Below are 25,834 nucleotides of genomic sequence, written 5' to 3'. Positions count from 1 at the left end.
CAGTTTTGTTCCTGCAAAAGAGGTATGGGATCGTGTTAAGAAAATTCGAGGTACTTGCCACTCCTTCAGCATTCCCCTTTTTCCTTCATCATCCCCATCACTAAAAGATCAGGCTGACATTCTTGCTGATCATTTTCGAGAAGTCTCCAGTTCTTCAAATTACTTTACCAAATTTAAAAAGTTCAGGTCCTTGGCAGAAAAACAGCATATTGATTTCTCTGGAAGTGATACTGGTTACAACCGGCCGTTCACAATGTCTGAGCTTGAATTTGCCCTTGCAGTAAGGAAGCAGTCAGCACCTGGTCCAGATATGATTCATTATGAACTGCTGAGGCACTTGTCGGCTGAATTCTTGGTGAATTTGTTGTCTTTCTTTAATTATTTATGGGAAGCTTCTTGTTTTCCACAGTGCTGGAAGCGAGCACACATCATTCCCATCTTGAAGCCTGGCAAAGACCCTTCCCTACCAGCAAGTTATCGGCCTATAGCACTGACTAGTTGTCTAGGAAAAACTTATGAACGGCTTATTAACAGAAGGCTAGTGTACATTCTAGAACAAAAGAAAATTTTTGATAAAAACCAGTGTGGTTTTAGAAGAGGTCGCTCAACCTTAGATCACCTTGTCCGGTTGGAGACTTTCGTGCGTGAGGCTTTTGTGAACCGGCAGCATTGCGTTTCTGTCTTTTTTGATTTACAGAAAGCTTACGATACGGCATGGCGGTACGGAATACTTCAGGACCTGTATAGGTGTGGCGTTCGTGGTCGCATGCTGCGTTGCTTAAAGGACTTCTTGACAGACCGTTTCTTTCAAGTCCGCCTGGGATCCACGCTCTCAGATGTTTTTACACAGGAAAACGGCGTCCCACAAGGAGGTGTCTTGAGTGTTACCTTGTTTGCAATTAAGATCAACAGCCTCGCTGCAGTTATACCACCATCAGTCTTTTATTCATTGTACGTAGACGATGTCCAGATCGCTTTCTCCTCATGCAACTTGTCAATTTGTGAGCGCCAATTGCAGATAGCAATAAATAGGATGAGTAAGTGGGCCGATGAAAATGGCTTCCGGTTTGCACCAGAAAAAACAGTGTGCGTGCCTTTTTCATTACGTCGAGGGTTGTCGCTAGATCACAGCTTGCAGATGAATGGCATTGACGTAACTGTTAGGCATGAGCACAAATTCTTGGGTGTTCTTTTTGATAAGAAGCTCACTTTTCAGACCCATCTAAAAGAACTGAAGCGAAAGTGTCTTAAATCTGCCAATGTTCTCAAGGTGCTTGCACACATGTCCTGGGGTTCTGACAGGAGATGCCTCCTGCAACTCTACAACTCGCTGGTTCGTTCCCGCCTTGACTATGGTGCGGTTGTATATGGCTCGGCACGACCTTCATCTTTAAAAATGCTAGATCCCGTGCATCACCTTGGACTTCGACTTGCCACAGGGGCCTTCCGAACGTCGCCTGTCCCGAGTTTGTATGCAGAGACGTACCAAATGCCACTAGAAAAGCGAAGACAGTTCCTCAGCCTATGCTATAGTTATAAAGTCAAATCTGACCCTGAACACCCATCCTTCCGTTGTTTGCAGGTATCTCCTTTTTTTCGTCTTTTTGAGAATAAGCCAAGTATAGTACGGCCTTTAAGCCTCTGCATTCAATGCATGTCTGCATCCCTGCAGCTTGCACTTCCTGAGCGTAGCTTGATGACGAAAGTTCAAAGCATTGCTCCTTGGAAGGCGGTGCACTATACCTGTGACTGGTCACTAGCGAAATACAATAAGCGAACTGTTGCTCCACTAGTCCTTCAGCAAGAGTTTATGACCTTGCAAGCTAAGTATAAGGACTATGCACAATTCCTCACTGATGGTGCAAAAACTCCACACTTTGTCGGTTCGGCTGTATGTTCAGAACACTTTGTAAAAGCTCGACGGCTTCACTCTGTTGCCAGCATTTTTACTGCAGAACTTTATGGTGCGCTCATGGTTATTGAATATATATTAGGCAACAACATCAGGAAAGCTATTTTGTTTGTGGACTCCCAGAGTGCTATCCTCTCTCTCTGTTCCCTCCATGATGCTAAGAATCGGCTCGTGCAACAAGTACAGGTAGAGTTAAACCTGGCTTCCCAATTGGGATACAATATCAGGCTATGCTGGGTACCAAGCCATGTGGGAATTTCAGGTAATGAAAAGGCGGATAGGCTAGCAGCCTCTGTTAAGGATGCTCTGGAAACACCTGTTCAGCTGCCTCAAGAAGATTTTAAACCGGTTCTCAAAAAAGCAGTTTATTATGCCTGTCAGCAAGACTGGGACAAAGAAATAAATAATAAGCTACATGTTATCAAACCACGTTTGGAGTTATGGGAGAGTTCGCACCATAGAGACCGTCGCCATGAAGTCTTAATGTGTCGCTTGAGAATTGGACATTCACGTATCACCCATCGGCATCTTCTTTGTGGTGAGGACACCCCAGTCTGTGAGCATTGCGGTGAATCGCTAACTATACTGCATATTCTATGGCACTGCAAATTCTTTGATCAGGAACGTCGGACGAGTTTTCCTTCACTTTCTGGATATCTTCCATTTCATCCAGCCTTCTTACTGGGAGATGAACCTTTAGTTCCTTTTGGTCACATTTTAGATTTTCTTAAAAAAACTGGCTACCTGCACCAGTTATAGATCCTCTGCATAGTAATTCCTTCCTTCTACTATAGAGTCTTTTAATTATCTCTTTGGCGCAGCATGGCCTATGTTGCTTTTTGCGCCATTAAACACCTAATAATCAATCAATCAATCAATCGTTTCAAAGAATTTGAGATTGCTCAAAAAGACCGAAAATTGCTGAAAGAAACCGAAAAGAACTTCAAACTTAAAAGTCAAGCACAGTCTGCTAGCAGCGGTAGGTGGTACGCCCGGAGAAAACCGGTGGTTGGCGGGACGCCGGCGAACGTGACACTTCGAGTGGCAGCGGTTCGGAGGCAAGAGAGAAACTGGAGTTGCTGAACGGGTCAATATTTGACGTCGCTGCACCGGTGCAGATCGTGCGGGGACTTCAAATTCGGCATTTGGGAATTGTTTTTTTTTACTTCACAAATACTGAATTCCCAAGTTTAAAATTTTGAGGGTAACGTCCAGACATAGCTTTCATTCGTTTCGGATAATAAAGAAAAATATGATTTTGACGTGTCAGTTCCCCTTTAAAGCAACAAATCTAAATAGCGCAAGATAAGAATGTGTGGAGTGAAGACTGCACTGGAGTGAGCCAAGCATGCCACCAACGACTCGCTTTCAAATCACGCAATTATCGCTGGGCGTGTCCTCGGCTTCGTACCTTTTTTTTTCTGGCTTCGGCAAAGAGCCTCTTGTGTGCGCAACTCTGTAGGTTGCCCCGAGGTAACCGGTGGGCCAGCAAATGCCTGCTCTGCAGGCTCGAAATTCAACCGATGCACTTGGCTGGGCTGTCCTTCATAGCCTTATTAAACCCCCGTTCACTCGAGCATGCAACTTTTAACTCTCATTTAAAGCACTAACCACTTTCTCGAAAGGAGGCTTCTTCTTTGCCCCTGACTCACTTTAAATGAAAGCGGACAAAGAGGGTGGTTTTGTCGTGCTGCCTGAGACTTTTTTCCAGGACGAGGCAACTGCTGCTATTGCAAAAAGTTTTAGGCCGGTGAAAAATTTTGTTCCTAAACAAAAAACGGCAGCACTTGGGCTGCTCAAGGAATCACAGCTAAAGGGCGTTAGAAAAGCTGCGACAAGGCGGAGAAAGTTTTTCTGGAGTTGTTTTTCACAGGAAAGACGCATAGACCTGAATGCCTTCTACAAGTCATTGTTTCTGAAGGGTGCACGGGGCAAGTTTAGGTTAGCCGATTTTTACAGCATCATCTAAGTGGGATCTAGCGAAAATCCTTTTCTGGTTCGGAGCTCAAATGAAATAGTGCAAGTTCTACTGATGGGAATGCCAAATGCACATTTGGCATTCTCAATTGATGTAGAGGATCTGTTTTATTCAGTACCACACGGAGGACTCTTTAATGCTGTTCGGGACAAGATTAATAAATCGATTTTCAAAACTCTACAGGTGCATGTTGGCAGTGACCGTTTTTCAGCGTTGTTGGAATTTTATCTGCGGTCGACGGTTTTCAACTTTAAGGATGAGTTTTACTTGCAAAAAGCGGGTGTTTGTTTTGGTTCCTCGAGAGCCCCAGTTTTGTGTGATATTTTTTTATCATCCATGGACAAGTGCATATTGGAAGGCCTTAATGAGATGCAAATGCTTTGAATTTTTGGATGTTTAGACGATTTTCTGGTTATTATGAATGATCACTCGGAGATGTGTTTTCATGATGTTGTTACAAACGTCGTCAAATTGTTTGACGCCAAGTTGGACAAACTGAAGTTCACCTGGGAGCTTTCCATGGACAAGTGCATTCAGTTTTTAGACCTACAGCTTACTTTTACATATGAAGTGTGCTGGTTGTACAAACCGCATTCGAGAAAGAGCTTCTTCAATAGGATAGAACGGTGCACAGAACACGAAGAAAGAGAGAGGACAGCTAGAGTAGAAGAGTGCTGTGCTTCCGCTCTACCTGTCTTTTCTCTTCTTTCGTGTTCTGTGCACTGTTTTATCATGTTGAAGTACCAACCAGCTCAAATTTAAATTACTGCTTTAAAAGAGAATCTCGTCTTTTGATAGCGCTCATTCTAATTTGATAAAGCGAGGAATTGCTCTCACCTGTCTTCAGGCTGCTCTGACAAAAAGCTGCCATTACGCTTTGACGACTAGCTTTGAACTTCAGGCTACCCCGCCTGCTTCAAGCAGGCGGGCTACCTTGCCTGCTTGATTACCAACGTGTGTGAAAACCTCCTATAAAAGATCAAAAGTAAAGGCAACACATTCCTTATTTGCGCAAGGTGTTGCACAACCTTGAGAAGTAGCAATTAAGAATGATGTCAATGTTGTTTTTTCCGCTCCATGCAAGCTGGCAAAAGTTTGTCCTATGACGACTAGACAGAAACGTGTTCAATGCTCGAAGAAACGCGTCACTCAGTACACATCTTGTGCCTCTAATGTTATTTACGAGATTCCGCCAACGTGCCGGCGCGTGTATATTGGACAGACTGGGCGGTGTTTTAGTGAAAGGGTGTGTGAACTTCGTCTAGCAGTTGCTAACAAATCGGGGGGACATCTTGCAGTACACTGCATGCGGTGCGGGTGTGATCCCTTGGTAGAATTAACAAAATTTATTAAAAGAGCAAACGAGTAGACTGAAAGGGAAATAGTTGGAGCGTATTTTATAAAGTCCTCAGGTGACAACTGCGTCAGCATGTCTTTGATTTTACTAAATGACAAGAGAGCTTCTTTTCTAGATGGTTTTGTGTAGACACGTTGAACTGATATGAATGTCTGAATCATTCTCGTTTGTGTTTATGGGTTGCTTTTATTGCAGGGGGTTGGCCAGATAGGAAAGTGTCTTCACGGATGTGTGCTGGGTAGCTTCCCTCAATTAAATCAGCTGAAATTTAGTGCCACTTCGTGTTGTATGTGTTTGTTCTTCGTCCGTGTTTTTGGCACTTTTAAGTCCTAGATCACAATGAACCAACTAGCCCAATCCAAAGTTTTTGACTTCGAGAGGTTTGCGAAATCCTTAGTTAAAAGTTTTTACGGCAGCGCCTTTGGTCACGACGGCTTTCTCTCCAACAAACTCTGAGCCTGTTTCCGTCTCGTGTTGGATAGTTGGACGGCTTCGTAAAAGTTGCACAAAGTGCCGAAGTGTGCGCACGGGCGTGTGGTTTTGGGTGGAAGCTTGTTTTGAGAATGGAATGTCAACTTGTTAGGTTTGTGGGTGTTTGAGACGATGGATGGGAGTGGGTCGATGTGCGCAGGCTGGACTGGTGAGCAAGCTGAGCACCCGGTGTTCCGTGCTGGCGGCCACCAACCCAAAGGGCTCCTGTTCCGCAGACGGGGTAGGTGCCAAGCGTCGCGACTCAAAGCCTTTGTTGAGTCAATAGACTACTTCTAAAAATCTCCTCTCAACGCTGCTCGTGTTGCATTATTTATTTATTATTTGTTTATTCAGCCCCTCGGGGCTGGAAGGCATAACAGAGGGGAGTGGACCAAAGTAGCACGTACATATTATTAAATTAGGCAGTCTAACACGGCCCGGAACTTCATAAAAAAAAATCGGAAAAACAATATAATTATGAACAGCATTTTTAAAATCGGCACTTTCAGTTAAGTCAGCGATAAGTGTGGGAAGGCGATTCCAGTCCAGTGATGACATAGGTATAAAAGACTGCATAAAGGTTGATGTCCGACAATGAGCGATGCCTACTTTACTTTGGTGATCGACACGAGATGAGACATAAGATGGTTTTGTTAAGAGATGTTGACGTAGTGTTGGGTTATGATGATATATTTTGTGAAACAAACAGACGAGCCATTTTTCTACGGAGGAAGAGGTCAGGCGAGCCTAAGGTTGTTTCATTGTTGACGCTTGTGCCGCTTGATTTCTGGTAGCTAGTCGGGTGTTCCCAGGCCGCACTGATGATGTCTCCCGTATAGGAGACCAAACGTCCGATAAATGTTGATATTGTTATGCAAGTCGGCGGTAATTGTTTTTAATCATGAATCCCGGCTTTTGGAACATTTTTGCATTGTTGACGCGGTAAAAGTGCAGTGATAGCTATGCAGTATGAAGCGAAAAGAGTGATTTTGAACGGCTTTAGTGATAATGCGAGTATTTTGGCTGGATCCCAGATGGAGGCAGCATACTCCAGTTTAGTGCAGACCAAGGATTTGTATTAAAGAAGTTTTAGGGACTAATGCGTGGGAGAAGTTTTTTTTAAGGGATCCCGGCATGGCAATTAGCAGTATTAATTACATGCTCAATATGAGCTTTCCACGAAAGGTTGCTAGCAATGTGTACACCACCCACAATATTTATATGAAGATACAGTCCAGTACAACATTTCCCATGTAAGACGGACAAGTGTTATTCTTGTGTGATATTCATGGATGTACATTTGCTAATATTGAGCTTCATTTGCCATTTATAGCACCAATGGGAAATATGATCAAGATCAGTTTGAAGGAATTGGACATCAGAATCATTAGTAATTTAAAAATAAATAACGCAGTCGTCAACAACAGACCAATTGAGGATGACGGACGCGAGGGGAGGTCATTAATAAAGATAAGGAACAAAAGAGGGCCCAGTACAGAATGCTCCGCGTGGCATCTGGCTGCTAGGATCGCTCCGATTGTGCAAGAGGTCTATTGTCTAAATTCCAAAGGCTGGAAATTGGAAAAAAATGGGCTTTCTAGGACTGTTTCGTAAACCTACACGTCCCGAAGATTTTATAGTCGCGTTCGATAGTTGCATCGGTAAAGAGCCAGTAATCGCTTAAACGCCGGCTACGAGAACAAATCTTCCTCCTTCCGAGCTTAAGGACGAAACATCATTACCGCAGGGGGCAAAATTTCTTCTGAAGTCGCTGTGTCATGGAAGGAATCAAGAAATGGTGTGCCTGTCGCGCGATTGGGTGCCTTCCCTTTCCGCTTTCAGGAGCTGGACCTGAACACTGGGATTGCGAGCCCCCTGCTGAGTCGCTTCGACCTGGTCCTGGTCCTCAAGGATTGCCACAGCGAGGGCTGGGACCGCCTGGTCTCAAAGTTTATCCTACTGGGTCAGGACCCCCTGGGTAAGGAATTTTGTATTTGCGTGAATGTAATCTGACCACGAATATAATACGAGGGAAAGTTTAGAAGCCCTCGACAAAAGATACAAAAAAAGATTACTATTATAACGCGATTTAAGGCTGCACTCAAGGATGTAGCAAAACTGAAAAGGAGACGGAAACCTGGAAAATATTGGTGTACGTTTTGACTGCACTCGTGGTGACTGCTCTGCTCCTTCTCACAGTCGCATTTGCAACTCGGCTCATAGTTTTTAGAGCGCAGCTCTTAGGGGCCCGTTCCCGGCTTGAGCGGCGTCGCCGTCGCTGTCGCCGTCGCCGTAACCCCGCGGTGCATTATGGGTAAATTTCCCCGCTAGATTTAGCGGAAAAATTTCTCCGCTAAATCTAGCGTAAAAATTTTCCCTGCTAGATTTAGCGGAAAAAATTCCCCGCTAAATCTAGTGGAAAAATTTTCCCGCTAAATCTAGCGGAAAAATTTCTCCGCTAAATCTAGCGGAAAAATTTCTCCGCTAGATTTAGCGGAAAAAATTCCCCGCTAGATTTAGCGGAAAAATTTCCCCGCTAAATCTAGCGGAAAAATATCCCTGCTAGATTTAGCGGAAACATTTCTCCGCTAAATCTAGCGGAAAAATTTTCCCCGCTAGATTTAGCGGAAAAATTTCCCCGCTAAATCTAGCGGAAAAAATTTCCCCGCTTAGCGGAAAAATTTCCCCGCTAAATGTTGCGGAAAAATTTTCCCCGATAGATATAGCGGAAAAAATTCCCCGCTAAATCTAGCGGAAAAATTTTCCCGCTAAATCTAGCGGAAAAATTTTCCCCGCTAGATTTAGCGGGAGAGCATCAGAAATGGCCTCTGTGCCGAGAGGATCAGAAGTGGCCTCTGTGCCGAGAGGATCAGAAGTGGCTCAAGCCCTCTTACTGCGTCTGGTGCACGCCCTGGCTCTGCCCGCTCCTCCCATTGACCAAGCGTTCTCTATACACAGCTCTGCGTTATGTCATCAAGCGTCATCATACATCATCAGCGTGATGTCACCGCCGAAGTGCCGCGTGCAAAAGGTGCTCTTCGGACTTCATCTGTGCTCGTTGTGTACTTTGTGTGATAAACTGTGAGGCGACCGCATCTACATCTATGGCCTTGACAATAATGGCAGCACCTACATCTATGCCGGCTTCCACAGGCAAATGTATCTGCCCAGTTCTCGATGTTGTCCTTTAGGCCCACTTCAGACGGGGCAACTTTTCCAGCAATTTTGAGGTTGCTGCCGGGTTTTTCCCTAGCTTTCCTTAGATAGACGCGAATTGCTGAGATCGGGTCTGGCTCGAAACGGACGAGCAACTGGAACAACTCGGAGACGTTTGGAGTGGCAGCAGCCAATCAGGGACACAATATTTTCACGTGACACCCTTGTGGTGGTGATGATGACAGCTAAAGACTTGGTTCTGGTTTGAAATGAATCATTTTTGGAACTAAACCTTTTCAGAAAGATGACAATGCCATTCAAAGATATAAAAACACATTTTTAGCGTGTAGCTGTGTGTCTAAAAAGTGCAAGAAAAAATTAAAGCCGTTAACAATTTCCTGTAACGCCGGATTAGAGCGCACCTCTTGAGGAGGAGGGGGATGGAAGGGTACTGAGGGATAGGTGACTCCTTGAGGTCACGTGACTTCAGGGGGGGTCGTCTGATGTCAGGGGGGGTCACATGACCTGGGGGGGAGTCAAGTGACTTCGCGGTTATGCCGACGCCGCCGCCGCTCAAGCCGGAAACGGGCCCCTAAGAGCTGCGCTCTAAAATCAAATTGAATGATGATGATTGATAGCAAGTCGTAGCAATTCGGTTGCTGCGTGTGAATGCGGGCGGCCCGTGTTACTTGTGTTGCGACGTCAAGTTGCTGGGTGAAATTGCTCCGTCTAAAGCGGGCCTTAGGCGCCGTTCTCGTCGTCATCCTTAAGGTCGTCCTTGAGGTCATCCTAGAGGTCGTTCTAGACGCCGTATTTGGCGTCGATCTCGAGGACGTTGTCTAAACTTTAATATATGTAGAAACATTATTCAAAAGCGTTTCTCCCACGGGACTATAATGCTTTCGCCTTCCTAGTTTAATGCGTAAGCAGTCTTAAGTGTAGTCCTGTAATTTTATTTTTTAAATTATCACGAAATTTTTTTTAGCTATATCCTGTGGGCAACCTGGCGATTCCAAGCGGTTGGCCCAGGCTGCCCCTCCGACAATCATAAGTGGTCATCTTGGCCACGAGGGGGCCAAGGGCAACTGGCCACGCGAGCGGCGCTCCGCCGCTGATAAAAGGCCGTCGCAGCGGATGCGCGGGGGCGGTTGGGATCGCGGCGCAGGCGATTGCGGTCATTAAATGTTTACGTGTTGTTGAACCGGTGTGCTGTGTCATTCTCCGAGACGGGTAGCAGCAAGGGAAATCCCACAATCCTTAGGAGCTGCTCAATTTACTTCACTATAAACAGACAAAAATATTGTATTTACACAAATATAACGCCAGTTGTTTTCTAAAAAATTACGTGCTTCGAAACGCACGTCGTGTTATGTTTGGAATTAAGCTTGGCCTCAAGGTGCGTGAATTGGGAGAAGGCCATCCCTTTGAGGGTGCGAAGAGGAACGGGAGGACGAAAGTTACTAGTTCTTGCGCCACATAAAAAGGAGGAAACGACAGTTTTGAAAGCACTCTCGGTCATTTTCATGTTTGTACAATGCACGCAGCCGCAAAAATGACAAAAACACGACGCTCCACATTGGAGTGCGGGACTCTGGTCAGTTCAAGCCAAACCAAGCCAAGACCACTGGCCATGTTCGTGCAATCATGAAACACAAAGTGTGTGTTCATGCACATGGGCTGTAGCAAGGGCGAGAACGATTGTGTATAGCTTTCAGCACTCTTTGTTCTGCCTGTATAATTAGTTTCTGCTCGAGAGTTCTGGCGTTTTGCATTGGTGTTTCTGCTTCATGTGTCTCATAAACCAACCGACTTGACACAGCCGTGGTTCAAGAGGAATAGCTTACGGACAAAGAGCTTGCTCCGAAAGAAAAGAAACTACGAGACAAGCGTAACTCTGAAGTCGCGAATGCAACAGTGAGAGGAATCTGAGCAGAGACAATGAGTGCAGTCAAAACGTGCACAACATTTTCCAGATTCTTGTCTCCTTTTCACTTACGCTATGCCCCGGGTGCGGCAACTCTATGTTTGCATTATAATAGTAATCATTTTTCTTTTTTTTAGGTGCTTCAAAATTTGCCCTCACATTATACTATTTGTGGTCGCGTTATATTTGTGCAAATACAGTCAAACCTTGATGTAACGAAGTCGGTAAAGTTCGGAATTTACTTCGTTACATTGAAATTTCACTACATAGAAATTCGGGGCTAACGTTAAATAAAGTTTCCACAAATTTTTCTCGGGTGCACTAAACTCACCGAGGATGCCTTTATTTCGGTTGAAAGTAGTCCGTCACCTTTTTCTGGGCCACTGTTGGCAATATTATTGGCATCACATGACGTTTACAAACCCAGACGGCCTGCATCGCGTCTTTGTCTTGCTTTGTGCTCACGAACCGCCTCAAGGCATCGATCGCGTCCACCACTTCACGGTTACTGGGCACATTGCAGGTGTCTTGCTCATCAGGCTCGATGTCGTCCCCGTCTTGCGAGTTCCTACGAACATCGCTAGCCATCGCCTCGTCGGTCACCTCCTCCAACGCAATGACAACAGAGTCCGCCGTATAGAAAGTCGTTGAGGTCGACGTTGTCTGGGGTGGCTCAATCGCCTTCGAGGCTCCATCGCCCAAGACAACGAGAAACGCACGCGTTTAGTTAGGCCTCGAAACGAACTACGCGGCGTGAACAAAGCCGACGGACGAAACGGTTGCGGCTCTAGTACCCTCTAGTGGCCATTCTGTACACCATGCTCACCAGATTCGGCCTGTTTCACCCTTTGCACTTTATCGAAGGCCTGTTTCACCGCATGGGCTTCCCAAAATCCCCTTTGGGACCCAAAAGTTTGTGACGAATTGTCCATGAAACTTCGTTACATAGAAATTTCGGCCAGCGGGACTTCGTTACATAGAGGTCAAAAAATATATGGCGTGCATACACTTGCGGTGAGAAAAGGTTATGTACTTCGTTACATGGGGGGTTTCGTTACATAGAAGTTTGTTACATCGAGGTTTGACTGAAGTGCAAACGGGAAAAATAGTGCAAAGGGGCTAACGGAAAAATGGCAAAAAGTGCAAACAGGAATAGGAAATTTTGATCGCTTCACTATAGCCGCTATTTCGTTATAACTTATATCATTGGGCGCGGCAGTGCAGAAAGGTGGAGTATGCATGGGATCGTCTGTGTCTTTGCTTCAATGTTGGCAGAACTTTATTTCAGCATCTGGATAACACAGGGACAGACAGTTTAGACCTTGATGCCTCAAATCGTTGCCTAGTAAGAAGGTATGTAGATGACATTTTTATTACTTCAGTTTATGAAAAGCAATCACCGGATTTGGAAGTGTTGGTGAAATCAGCAGCTCCGGAGCTTAGGTTTACTGTAGAGGAACCGTAGGGTGTGTTATTGTAGTTTCTGGATTTGTGCATGCATATCAAAGAAGTTCTATGCTGGGAATATGGGAAGAAAATTGTAAAACCTGTGTTAAATGGGAATAGTTGTCATGCCAGGTCGGTCAAAGCGGGAGTTGTGTAGTCTTTAATGTTAAATGCAATGCAGAAATCGTGCACACATTGGATGAGCCACATAGTGAATAAATAATGGAGGAAGCTAGCAAGTGCTGGGTATGAAAGATTTCATAACAAAACAACTAGGACAGCAGTGCAAGGTTAGAAGTAAGTGTGACAAAGAACCAAGAGGAAGGTAACAGCGATCCCATATTTCCATCAGATTTCACACAATCCAAAGCCTCCGCCAAAAAGTTAGGAATTGACGTGGCATTCAGAGCAGATTTCAAACTGAACTGCCTGACGCCTTTTCAGTTCAGCAAGAAGATGATATGTCAAAAGGCACATCAGCAGAGGTCGGTTCCCTGTAAAAAAGGTGTAGTATATGAGATCCCCCTTGCATGTTGCTTTAGGTATAGGGCAAAGCTCGAAATGCGTGAATGGTATGCTCTTAAAGGACCACTGAAAAGAAAAATATTTTTTACAGCGAAGTTGTTTTACGCTAGGGTCTGGAAAAAAATGTCTCCTCACATGTCGATAAAAAACTGCCCTTTGGTCGTGGCAAGTATAAATAAATAAAACAGAAAGGTGTCAAGTATGAATAAATAAAAACAAAAATGAAAGCCGCTTACAACTCCCTGTAACGCCGAATTAGAGTGCAGCTCTTGAGGAGGAGGAGGGAAGGGCACTGGGGGGGGGGGTTAAACTAACCAGGGGGAGGGTCACGTGACCTTGGGGGTCGCGTGACCCCCAATGCCGATGATGTCATCACTGACGTCACTGATGACGTCATCAGTGACGATGACGATGCGGGTACCGATGACGTCATTAGTGACGTCACTGATGACTTCACCAGTGACGATGACGATGCGAATGTCGGTGACGTCATCAGTGACGTCGCTGGTGACGTCATCAGTGATGATGACGATGACGATGCGGATGCCGGTGACGACATCAGTGACGTCACTGATGACGTCATCAGTGATGATGACGATGACAATGCGGATGTCGGTAACGTCATCAATGATGATGACGATGCGGATGCCGGTGACGTCATCAGTGATGATGACGATGTGGAAGCCGGTGACGTCATCAGTGATGATGACGATGACGATGCGGATGCCGGTGACGTCATCAGTGATGATGACGATGACGATGTGGATGCCGGTGACGTCATCAGTGATGATGACGATGACGATGTGGATGCCGGTGACGTCATCAGTGATGATGACGATGACGATGCGGATGCCGGTGACGTCATCAGTGATGATGACGATGTGGATGCCGGTGACGTCATCAGTGATGATGACGATGTGGATGCCGGTGACGTCATCAGTGATGATGACGATGACGATGTGGATGCCGGTGACGTCATCAGTGACGATGACGTCATCGGGGGGTCACGCGACATCGGCGGGGGTCACGTGACCTCGAGGAGGGGGTCACGTGACTTCGGGGGGTCACGTGACCTTGGGGGGTCACGTGACCCCGGTGGGGGCTCGCGCGGTGCATTATGGGACATTTCCCATGATGCACCGCGCAGTTACATTGACGGCGACGCCGACGGCGACGGCGATGCCGACGCCGCTCAAGCCGGAAACGGGCCCCTAAGAGCTGCGCTCTAAAAAGGGGCAACGAGCGCGAGTCAGCCTTCCTTGTCATTGTTAGATATAGTGAGGTCCTGATCTCTTGTTATCATCTTTAGGCATCATTCTCGAGGTCGTCCTTGAGGTCGCCCTAAGCATGGTCCTAGACGTCCTCGAGGTTGTTCTATAAGTTGTCTGAAAAGTCGTCCTCTAGACGTCGTCCTTGAGGTCGTCCTAGAAGTTGTCTGAGAAGTCGTCCTCTAGACGTCGTCCTTGGGGCCGTCCTAGACATTGTACTTGAGGTCGTCCTAGGAGTCTGAGATGTCGTCCTCTAGACGTCGTCCTTGAGGTCGTCCTAGTCATTGTACTTGAGGTCTTCCTAGACGTTGTCCTATAAGTCGTCCTCGAGGTCGTCCTAGAAGTTGTTTGAGAAGTCGTCCTCTAGACGTCGTTCTTGAGGTCGTCCTAGACATTGTATTTGAGGTCGTCCTAGACGTTGTCCTAGAAGTCGCCCTCGAGGTCATCCTAGAAGTCTGAGAAGTCGTCCTCTAGACATTGTCCTTGAGGTCGTCCGAGACATTGTCCTTGAGGTCGTCCGAGACATTGTACTTGAGGTCATCCTAGAAGTCATCCTTGAGGTCGCCCTAAAAATCATCCTAGAAGTCGTCCTAGAGGTCGTCCTAGACATCCTCTAGGCACCGTCCTAGACATCGTAAAGATAACAGCTTCGCTGGTCCTCCTGCTTCACGTGAAGTGGAAGGGCTCTACAATTTATTTTTAAACAATGAAATAAAACTTTAATGTAGAAAAAATATTTACGCAAAAAGAACATTTTTAGAGCAGTATTGATTGTACGAGATTTATTTTAACTTGTGCTCTTAAAGTTTGTGACGTCACTGAATGGTCATACACTCCACCTCAGCAAGATGGTCCTACACTCTCCACCTCTATGTGATGGCCAAGCTGATCCGACTCTCCTCCATGCACCCAAAGTGCCAAGAGAGAAAACAAGTGGAAAGGAGGCGACTACCGAGACCAACTTGCGCCGTCAATATTGCTGTGAAAAAAAAAAAAAATGTTTGCATAGTATTTATTTTTTGACACGCATGTCCCAACTAGACTGTTTAAAAAAATACATATATTTTCCTTTTAGGGTTTTTTTAAAGCATAAAAGTAAAGATTAATGTGACAAACTCAGAATTAACAAAACATATTGGAAAATGCAACAGTTGCAGTGCTTTTTGGTCAGAGACAAGTTGTACACAGAGAATCAAATGATATAAAAAGAGTCGTAAGAGAAACGAAAAAAAAAAAATCCATAGGGAATTGTATTTCCTAGGCCTCATACAAGTTGGCAGAAAATCTAAAACATTTCTTGGAATCTTAAGTTTTTTTGTTAAATTTGTAGTGTAGAGGTCAGGGTCCCTCCGATTGGTCGTTTTTTGTTCTTAGTCTTGCACTACAGGTTTTCCCACTCATTTTAATCCAAGCGACGGCCAATTTAATCCAAGTGCCACCAAATTGAATTCAAGCGCCACATAATTTAATTCTTGCGCTACCCAATTTAATCCCGGGGTCAGTCAATTTAATCCACAATATAAATATATGCGCTTATTGTCTTCGGTGGTCGTGTTTGCTTACACATTTGGTAACTTAGAATAATTGTTTATACAATTAGATATTTCGGGGGACAACTGATCATTTGATTCCTATTGTGATTACTTGGAGTTACTAGTCCCACTAGTGATGAGGCTTAGTTGATATGTTGATTACTCTTTTTGTAATATTGAGTTATTGTGGCGCGCTCGAATTTATTTTAGCTGAATGGACGTTTTGTTTAACCTTTCCTATTACTCGACTTAACCTATTGCTACAGTTCAGATGATACAAGTACAATTGCAATTTATGATTACTTTTTTGATTACTTCTTGTTATTATTGCTCCAATTGATCTATAATGAACTCAGTTGACATTATTATTCCTCTTTAGATTACTTCGGGTTTCTTTTGACCCATTGGCCATAAATTTGAATTAAATGTCATTGTGATGACTTCATTATTTTTAGCTAATCTTTAACGAATTGAATTTTTATGTGATGATTATTGACATTATGATTCCTCTTTTGATTACTTTGAGTTACTCTCAATTCAATTGACTTTAATTCAGCCTAAGTGACATTTGGCAACTTTTGTTTACTTTGTGTAATTAAAGTGCCAATTTATTGGTTGTGAGCTCAATCATACGTTATTATTAGTCTTGATTACTTCGGGTTACTTTCGATCCAAAGGACTTTAATTCGGCCTGATTGATATTGCGATGACTGTTTTGATTTTTTTGGCTAATATTTAACAAAAGTATTTAATATTCGCTCAATTGACATCACAATTACTTGTTTGATTATTTTGAGTTAGTATTGACCGAATGGACTTTAATTCGGCCTAATTGACATTTCGGCTACTCTTTTGATTACTTTGTGTTATTATACCTCCGATTTATAATGAACCCAGTTGAGATTATTATTACTCTATTGACTACATCGAGTTACTTTTAACCCAGTGGACTTGAATTCAACCGAAATGACATTGAGATGACTTTTTGATTACTTTGAGGTTATCTTCATACAAGCAGACTTATTATGAGCCTAATGTATATTATGATTACTCTTCTGGCTACTTTGAGTTTCCTTGACCCAATGGATTTGTCCTATTTCGCAATTTGGTAACTCTTCTGATTACTTTGCGGTCACATTCAAGCAGTTGGTCTTTTAAGAGCTCGATTCACATTTTTATTACTCTTGTCCAAATTAATCCTAATTCGGTTTAATTGACATTGTAATGAGACTTGATTATTTTCAGCTAATTTATAACCAATTGATTTATTGTGGGCATAATTGACATGATTACTTTTTTATTTACTATTAACCCAATGGGCTTTAAATCCACCCAATTAACATATTGGTGCAGTGATGTGATTGCTGCGCCAAACTGCGCCAAGAGGCTATCTCTGCTACATCCTGCTACATTTTGCCAAAATATGGCTAATCTGCGCCAAGCCTGCGCCAAAGGACTAATCTTGGTCGCCTTTCAAAAACGAAACTAAACTGAGAACCGTAATTGAGCATGCGTTGGCTAGGTGGCACAAGACGCCGCCCGAGAGAAAGTACCTTGCATCAATCGCCTGTGCGGTCTTGCATGATTTTTCCCACTGTCTCGCGTTTTGCGCTCTCGTCGTCTCAAATCTCGTCTCGCGTCTTTTTTTTTCTTTTTCTTTTTTTTTAATTTTTTAGCGATAGACGCGGGTGTGTGCGGACACTCCGACGTTAGTGTGCCGGGTTCCAGACATGCCGTCATGCTGTGTAACAAAACCACGTTTTTGCGCGGCGAGAGTTACTTTGTGAGCTGAAGTGCTTGCGCGACCACAGTGCCGTGGTTGCGCGACGTCGTGTGTTGCCGTCCCCACGTCGCTGCAGATATGGCGCCTCCTAAGCTGAAACGCATCGACATTCCTGCTCTTAGTTAAATCATACGCTGCTATAAAAATCCCTCTTTAACTCAATGACTCTCGGTGGGCTTTCTTCTGAGAGGGACCCCGGTACGTGAAAAATTTGCCACGAAGGAAAGTTGATGACGAGAAGTGAGCTAAGCAAAGAAAACAATGTCTGCACGCTGAACCTGCACAGCGCGCTTGTTTGTCTCGAGTTCAGTCGTTACACAAAGCGCTCCAAGACCTTTTTGACCCTGGCTTGCAATGTGTTGCATCAATACGCTCAGGTTCTTTTTTTCTGTGTGTCTAGCTTGTACCTCGCCCGCCAGCCTGGCAAGCACGCGCCGCTGGACTGTTTATTGTCGTATGCTGGACATTTACATTTTGCATACTATTTTGGGAATCAGTTGGCGACGGAGCGGAGTGGCATGGCTTCGGTTTCGGTCGAACAGCCGTTGTCTCCGCTCGCGCGACGAAGCACGTCTAACTGCAAGCCTGCCAAAGTTGCCCTCACATGCATGTGAACATGATTGCACAAGAGGCACCAGCCGGGACGCTTGCAATCCATTGTTTTATGTTTGCTTACTTTTTATAAAAATCTGCCACGTTGGGAACCAGTAAAACAAAAGCAAGTGTTTTTTTTTTTCTTGTTTTTTTTGGGGGGGGAATTTCTTGGCAACGCTTACAGCACTGTATACTTGTGGGGTGTCTCAGCAGCAAAAACACAAGCAGCGAATTCCGCCCCAACACATCACAACACAACACAAAGTGCGCTTCGTTTGTCCAGCACTTAAAACAAATATTTATTTTTCTAAGAATATACGCTCCAAAAGTCACTTTTTCTGCTCCGAAACACTGTTTTGGCTGCTCCAAAGGCCACTTTTGCTGCTCGAAAACACTGTCTTGGCTGCTCCAAAGGCCACATTTGCTGCTCCAAAAGGTGCTCCAAAATGGGTAAGGCCAATCACATCACTGTGGTAACAATTTTAAGTACTTGGAGTTATTGCACCACCAATTTATCTATCATGAGCTCAATTTTCATTGCAGTTACTCTTGTTCTTGATTATTTCGAGTTACTATTGACTCAACGAACATTAATTTGGCTTAGTTGACAGTTTGATGGTTCTTCATTACTTTGAGCTAATATCGAACCAATTGCGTTTTTATGAGCTAAATTTGTATTATGATTACCCTTTAAAGTGGTTTGAGCTGCTATTGACCCAGTATTTTGATTACTTTGGGTCATATTACAGCCAATTTAATAATTATTAGCTATATTGATGATTCAATTACTTTTTAGATTACTTCTAGTTACTTTTGAGTTACTTTATACTTCACTTCAATTACCCCGGACACCAGAGGGTGGCGTCGGACCAGAAGTTTTTCCAGTGAGCCCTTCTCCTCGTCCGACGGCTCTCTTTGGTGTCCACGATACGTCCGAGGTAAACAATCTTTGATTCTATTATTAATAGAAAAAATGTAGAGCCCTTTCACTTCACGTGAAGATGGAGGACCAGCGAAGCTATATTAACAACGTCTAGGACGATGCTTAGAGGACAACGTCTAGGACGACCTCAGGGATGACCTCGAACACCGCCTAGAGGACGACGTTTAGGACGACCTCAGGGACGACGCCTAGGACGACCTCGAGGACAATGTCTAGGACAACTTCTTGGACGACCTCAAGGGCGATACCTCAAGGCCGACGTCTAGGACAACCTCGAAGACAACGTCTAGGACAACCTCAAGGACAACTTCTTGAACAACCTCAAGGATGATGCCTAAAGGACGACGTCTAGGACGACCTCTAGGACGACGTCTAGGACGACCTCTAAGACGACCTCGGGGACAATGGCTAAGACGACCTCAGGGAAAAAGTCTAGGACGACTTCTAAAACAACCAACAGGACAACACCTAGAGGACGTCGCCCTCTAGGTGTCGTCTTCGAGATTCTATAAGTCGCCGTTGATGTCGTCCTAGACATTGTTTTTGAGGTCGTCCGAGAGGTTGTCCTCGAGGTCATCCTAAACGCATCCTTGAGGTCCTCTTACACGTCGTCCTCAAGGTTGTTCTCCAGGTCGTCCTAGAAGTCACCCCAGCCATTGTCCACGAGGTCGTCCTAGATGTCGTCCTAAACATCGTCCTCTAGGCGTTTAGGATGACCTGGAGGTCTTCCTAGACGCCGTCCTTGAGGTCGTCCTAGATGTCGCCCTCCAGGCGTCATCCTTGAGGTCGTTTCAGAAGGCAATAAGTGCATATACATATTGTGGATTAAATTGACTGACCCCGAGATTAAATTGGGTAGCGCAAGGATTAAATTATGTGGTGCTTGGATTAAATTGGGTGCCACTTGGATTAAAATGAGCGGGAAAAACTGTAGTTCTCAAACTACTTTCGGTTAATTCTTTTTTTTTTTTTTCTTCAATATTTTGGTGGTAGATGTTATAGTTTATAGGTCACCTCCGGGTTCTGCGGCTGGTGTTTTCCTGTATTGTCGTCTGTTCTCCAAATCTGAGATTTTTTGTTTCCCTAGGGAGTTTTGTTATTTATTCTGAAAAAAAAGTGTCCAAGGTCATAGCCATTGTGAGAAGGGTTGTACAGTTTAGATGAATGTGTCTACTGGTATCAAGGTCTTGCTGTGAAAGGGGAGTTTTGGTGTCAATTTAAACATTTTCAACTAATCATAATTTCTGAAAGATCACAAGAAACTGAGCCTAAAGCAGCGAGCAACTTTCCCTGAGAATTTTTCAATAATTTTTATTTGTAGAAATACCAAATAGCCGAAACTGAAACGAACCCGCAACCTTACTGGTCCGCCATCTTGTCACATGAGACGTATAGAGATCGGCACGCAGGCAACCAATGAGTGCCCCCCTAGTGCTGCTGCTGCGCCGCTAGGGGACCACCGATTTGTTTGCAAACTTGAGTCGGTGTACATTGGGCTAAACAGGCTCCAAAAAACGAGGTTACGGCATCGGCGAGCGACGACGGGAGCCTGCTTTGACAGACCTGCTTTCTTGCTTTCTGCAGGAGAAAACGAAGACTCCGGTTTCTGGCCCATTAACAAGATGCGGGCATATTTCTCGATGATCAAGACCCTCAACCCTGTGCTAAGTGACCAAGCTCAAAGGTATGCAGCAACGTGTCTCTGTTTGAATTGTGATTGCATTAATTAGGTTGAATCATTATTTTCTACGGTGATATTTTTCCTCTCTCTTTTGTTGGCTCCCTTTTATTGATTTGCGGAGCACTTCCCTTTTTCTGCTCCTACATTAAAGGGGTCTTGCAATCATATTTAAGCGTCTACCTTTTTTGCGGTTTCCACGTGCCTCGGGGTTTGGGCTATCCAGCGGGCACGGAGAGAGTAACTAAATATCTGTGAGTCATATTTTAACCCGAAGAGGGCGACCCGCATTGCCGAAAGCGCACAATATGCGACGTCTTTGGTCCTGGGCTTACTACTGGTTAGAGACGCTAAAAGCTGTTTAGTTGAAATACAAGATATGAGTGGCGCAAACCGTTTCAATTATTTATAAAAGGTAGTTTTTGTTCAGTATTTTAGATCAGAAAAGAAACAAATGCAGTTTATAAAGTATGAAAACAAGAAATGACCCGTCGACATACCCGCCACCAAGCACTGGAAAAGGCGGCCATACTAGAAAGGTGTTGGCGGCGAGCGTAGAAAGGTCCCGGATGTACGCGGCGGCGCTGCGGTCATATCGAGTGGAGGATCCGACCGGTTCCGAGCGTTCCCAAGGCCTTCGGTAACCAGCTTTGGCTTGTAGTTTGATTTTTTGGCGGTATGGCAGCACGAAGTGGCTTCAGTTCTGAACTGATCTTTACCCCGTGTTTGCTGTCGTTTGTGGTCAATGAAGTGTCATGCCAACTTAGTGTTAAATTGCGCAGCAAATGCAATGCGAGCCACCCTGGCTGCCCGCTTCATACAGCCTAGCCAGAACACGCTTTAGTGGCACCCTCTCGAGCCATTGACATGGAATGCGGCAGCCGTGAGCACTTGTTGAACTCACTACCCCTCCTTTAGTTCACGGCCACTCAAGCAACCAAGGGCGTCATGAAGGAGGTTATTTTTTGCTTGTTTTTGTAATTTTTATTTCCCTATAACTTTTAAAATGAAGCGAAATTCGAGAAAAGTTTCATTAAGTTACTACGTTCAGTGCGCTCAGGTTCAATGCAAATAAAAAACAAGTAAAAAAGGTCCTTGCAGTGCCCCTTTAAACTGGATTGAGGTTGCGGTATTTATAAGCAAATATACAATAGGCCGTTGACGACTGTTAATAGCGGCAGATTTTCCGAAACCTTGGGGTTTTGTACGAGAAAAATAATGTGTTCGGCGTCCTTCTCTCCGAACCTGCGAGGATAGTCCTACCATAAAATACCGAAGTGCCACCACACTTGCAGAATTCCTAAGTTGGGAAATGCTAATAGGTGCTTGTGTGGTATCTTACGGTAAATACTCTTTGTATTTTCAGAAATAGACTCTCGGAAACTAAATAATATTACCAGTCCCACACTCAATGAATTCAAAAGACTTGTTCCGAGTATTACATAGCCGTAATGTGAAAATTGTGCAATGTCCTTGGAAGTTTGTAGCTTCAGCACTAGAACCGCTAAACAGCTAACCTTCGAGTACAGTCGAATTTCGTTAATTCGAACTCGAGGGGGACCGAAAATTTGTTTGAATGAAGCAAAGTTTGAATTACCAGGAGTTTCCTCCCATAGAGATGCATAGGCTCGGACCTGCACGTTAGTTTGAATTATCCACAAGTTTGAATTAACGAGATTTGACTGTATCGACACTATTTCTCGACCGTGCCGGGGCTGCCACCATTCTCTCGCCTGGCGCAGAGCGAATGCAATTGGCGATAGCTACAATTCTAAAAGGTGACTTTCCTACCATCAGATGTGGTACCGGGAAGCTTGGACGACATCACTTCGTTGCAGACTGTTTTTGAACATTTCTGGATGACGGCAAAGGTTTACTTTGATTTCGGATTGCGGGAAAGGTACATACAAAGCGTTTGGCTTAACCAAACGCAACAAATAGTCTACTCTCCGCTCAAGGGGACAATGGAACGCTCTTAATTAGGCGATATTCGAAATAAAAAATAAACACTCGCCCAAACAAAGTGTGTTTTCTTCGACACTCGCTCGGGAGAAGTGGCCAATTGCATCGTCTCCAGAATAAAATCCAGCCGTCCGGTTCGTGAGGGAAATGAGCAATGCTAAGGAAATGTGCAGTGCGAAGCGGCGCAAGCAGCTGCTCTCGCGGCTTGGGGGCACGAGCCCGCAAAACACTACCGTCTCATGCTGACTGCTGCGTCTGCAAGACGCGACCATACGGGCGGCGCCGTAGTGGCCAGTTGTGCACGAGCCATCTCTGAATAGGAGCGTCTGTCGGCGTCTGACTATGCGCACAAGCTAGAATTTAGCGCAAAGACGGTGCCTTAAAAGATAAAATGAACAAAAAAAAATGCTTATTGCATATTTTTTGTTCATCTTTTTTTTTCGATAGACTGTTGAGGTTGTCTATTGAAATGTTAAGGATGCGTTTTTTTCAGCCATTTTGTTTTGTGTTGTTTTCTTTCATAGCACCCGTGAGCAATGTGAGGGAGTGTGATGACGCGCAATGGAAACGCGGCCTATGTTAGAATTTTCACGCTTGAGGTGCTGCTCAGAACTTCAGCACTACGGGCCTATTCCCAGAATTGGTGCACGCAAAACAATCCTTCGAATAGGCCCGCTAAATTATCCCAGCACCAAGAAGCATGCTGCAAGTGTAATTACCTGCGCTAAAGCAGAAATCTTAAGAAACGGCGCTTTGCACATTATTTCGGAAATGCCTTATTTCAGTTAATCCCTTAACGTTTCCTATGGATTATTCTAACGCTCGCGTACTGTGCTGCCATGAGAAAGGGTTCGCCTCCGCAGCCTGCGCTAGTTCTCCCCTCCCCATTTCATCCTAAAGCATTCCCAGGGACAAACAATATTGCTTGGCGCAACGCAGCTCTGGGCCAGCATTGAATAGAGAATGGCAGTGCAACCAGATTTTTTTTTGGTACGGCACCTGTCCACTCTTCCAGTTATTTTTAAGCTCATTGTCGACCAGAAACTTGACTTCTATGAACACAACGCTCGTAGGCATGCTGCACCAACCCGCCTGCACAAAACAAAAATTATGCCGCTAGAAGACCATGCGAAAGAACAAGTCAAAATGACGTGAAACGAAACATGTGCCAGCGATCCTTGGCCGCTTGGCGGTGGCTCGGTGCAACCAATCTGCGTACGAGTAGTTTTCTATCGTTTTCATTTTATTTGCTCTCTTTGCCTCGCGCAACAACTTCCCTCTTCGGAGCAGTGCATTACTGGTGCGCTATGATCGTAGTGCTTGTTGGGCGCTGCGGTGCTCGCTGGCCCAACGTAGGCTACGTTCGCCAGCATCGGTTGCGCGCACTGATCGGCGGTTGCGCACTACCAGTCGCACTTTTAGCAGGCCGCTTCGAGCTAGTATGTACTGAGAAGCGAAAATGGTACACGATAACCGATACATACACGATAAGTGACTGCCGCTTATGCGGACATTGCATACATTAGGTTTAATGGCTACCGGGTCGGAAATTGGACTCGACTGCGTTTAAAGCGAAATGACATGCGGGTATGTATTAGTGAGGTTCTACCGTATACAGTAATCTCTCGTTAACTCAAACTAGGCTATATCGTTTTTAATTCAAAGATTTATTTTTCATCGAATGAACCTATAGGCTCGATGCATTTACTCGTCGCTCATCTCGAAAGGTTTTAGGATGGACCTCGGATATCTCGAAATCTAATTAACAAAAATTACGAAAGGAAAAAACTGTGTAGAGCACAGCGAACAGTGTATAGTGGCCCAAACATTAAATAATAAAAAAAAATCTAAAACTAAAAATAAAAACATTAAAAGAAATTTGCAATCATTGCACGTGCGCGACAATGCGCAAAAACAAAACAAAAAAAACACAAGTCCGGCGTTCACAGGCACGGAAACGCCCGGACCACCGTGCATCTCAAAGACGTTTGTTGTTTTACCTTTTTAACGCGGAACATGTTATATGGCCAGCACCTAGCCATATTTGGTCAGGTGCCAGCAATGCAAGTCGGCAGTCCAACTGCCAGCCGCAGCGCTGTTCTCCTCTCATTGGACAGCAGTGCCAGCCGAACCTCCTCCTCGAGTGCTTCCGTGTAACTCCCACCAGCAGGGGGAAAACATAGTATGTCGACTCATAGAACGGCACTCTGCTCCGTGAAACAAGCACGCTCCAGGTTTCCCCAGGAAAGAGGGTGAAAGGGAGAGAGGGACAAAAAAGAAAATAAACTTTGTTGCTAATGTTTGGTTGGTTTGGTTTTCTTTTGCTGCGAGCTCGGTGCTGTCGCTTTTCCATTGTTTCGTTTTCCCCACCGAGAAAGTCAAGCATACGCCGCAACTAGAGAAAATGGCACCCACAAGCGAGATATCCACGGAGCGCTCAAACACTTATTTCGCGCGACACAGGGCCGCTTCCTGCCATCCGGTCTCCACACGTGTACGCGGTTTCTCCACACTAATGGCATCACATTCTGCATTAGCACTGCCTTTGCCACGATAGTACGGCAGAGGGGCGACTTTTTACGTCCCAAATTTCGGCTTATTGTTTGGGGCCGCCGTTTCTCTCTCTCGCACCCAACGTTACCTTCCGCTCTTCGTTTTTCTTAATAAATATTTTTTTTTTTGTTTTGTGTTCTTGTTGTCTTGTTTCTTGAGTGTTGCTCGCCGATCATTTTGTGGTGTTTGTTTTCTCCTCGCTGCACCATGGTAGTGAGTGTCAAGTATATTGGCGCGGTTGTTAGAAGCGTTCCATTTGCCCCATGCGCAATCGGTGCAGCGAAGATTTGGTGTCTCGAAACTCTTTATTTCTCTTTTTTCTTCAGTTTTTATGACTTCGAGTCATTGAGGGGTTACTGTAGCTTCAGGTCATTGCTAACGATGATTTTACAGTTTCTTGAGCTACCCAAGCTAAAAACATATTCCGAAAACCTGGGCTTTTCGCCACGCATATTTATTATCTAAAATCAAAATACCTATTGAGAAAATAGATAATGAGGGTTATGGCAAAGACATAGTTCGAATTTCCCTGCATTCTCTAGCGGCGTAACGTCTCGCGTTTATTTGGGAGTCGAGTGGGCAGTCTAAATAAAATTTTTGGGCGTGTCTTTTTTTTTTGCAGGCACACAATTATTTGGCGTTTATTTTGCGCAATCGGACTTGTGGCCTGTCAAGAACACGCTGTGACAGTTCATAGTGCTTGGTATCACAACATCTGGTGTCATGTTGTTTTATGTGTTACAGTCAAACCC

At 44.7% G+C, this 25,834-nt stretch overlaps 1 protein-coding gene across 5 annotated transcripts in view; it reads left to right on the top strand.

Annotated features, from left to right (window-relative positions):
- Positions 1 to 25,834, top strand: part of LOC8037525 (probable DNA helicase MCM9) — a 93,797-nt gene that overhangs the window by 54,779 nt on the left and 13,184 nt on the right. For all 5 annotated transcript variants that reach the window (XM_029977329.3, XM_029977328.3, XM_042292665.1 and 2 more), the window contains 3 exons: positions 5,879 to 5,959; positions 7,561 to 7,696; positions 20,474 to 20,573. In XM_029977329.3, coding sequence (XP_029833189.3) covers positions 5,879 to 5,959; positions 7,561 to 7,696; positions 20,474 to 20,573 — 317 coding nt within the window. The remainder of the gene's footprint in view (positions 1 to 5,878; positions 5,960 to 7,560; positions 7,697 to 20,473; positions 20,574 to 25,834) is intronic.

This window comes from Ixodes scapularis, unplaced genomic scaffold (assembly GCF_016920785.2).
Source record: "Ixodes scapularis isolate PalLabHiFi unplaced genomic scaffold, ASM1692078v2 PGA_scaffold3__209_contigs__length_174095766, whole genome shotgun sequence".
Taxonomy (NCBI): Eukaryota; Metazoa; Arthropoda; class Arachnida; order Ixodida; family Ixodidae; genus Ixodes; species Ixodes scapularis.
Note: the sequence above shows the minus strand (reverse complement) of the source record. Positions and strands in the feature narration are given on the sequence as shown.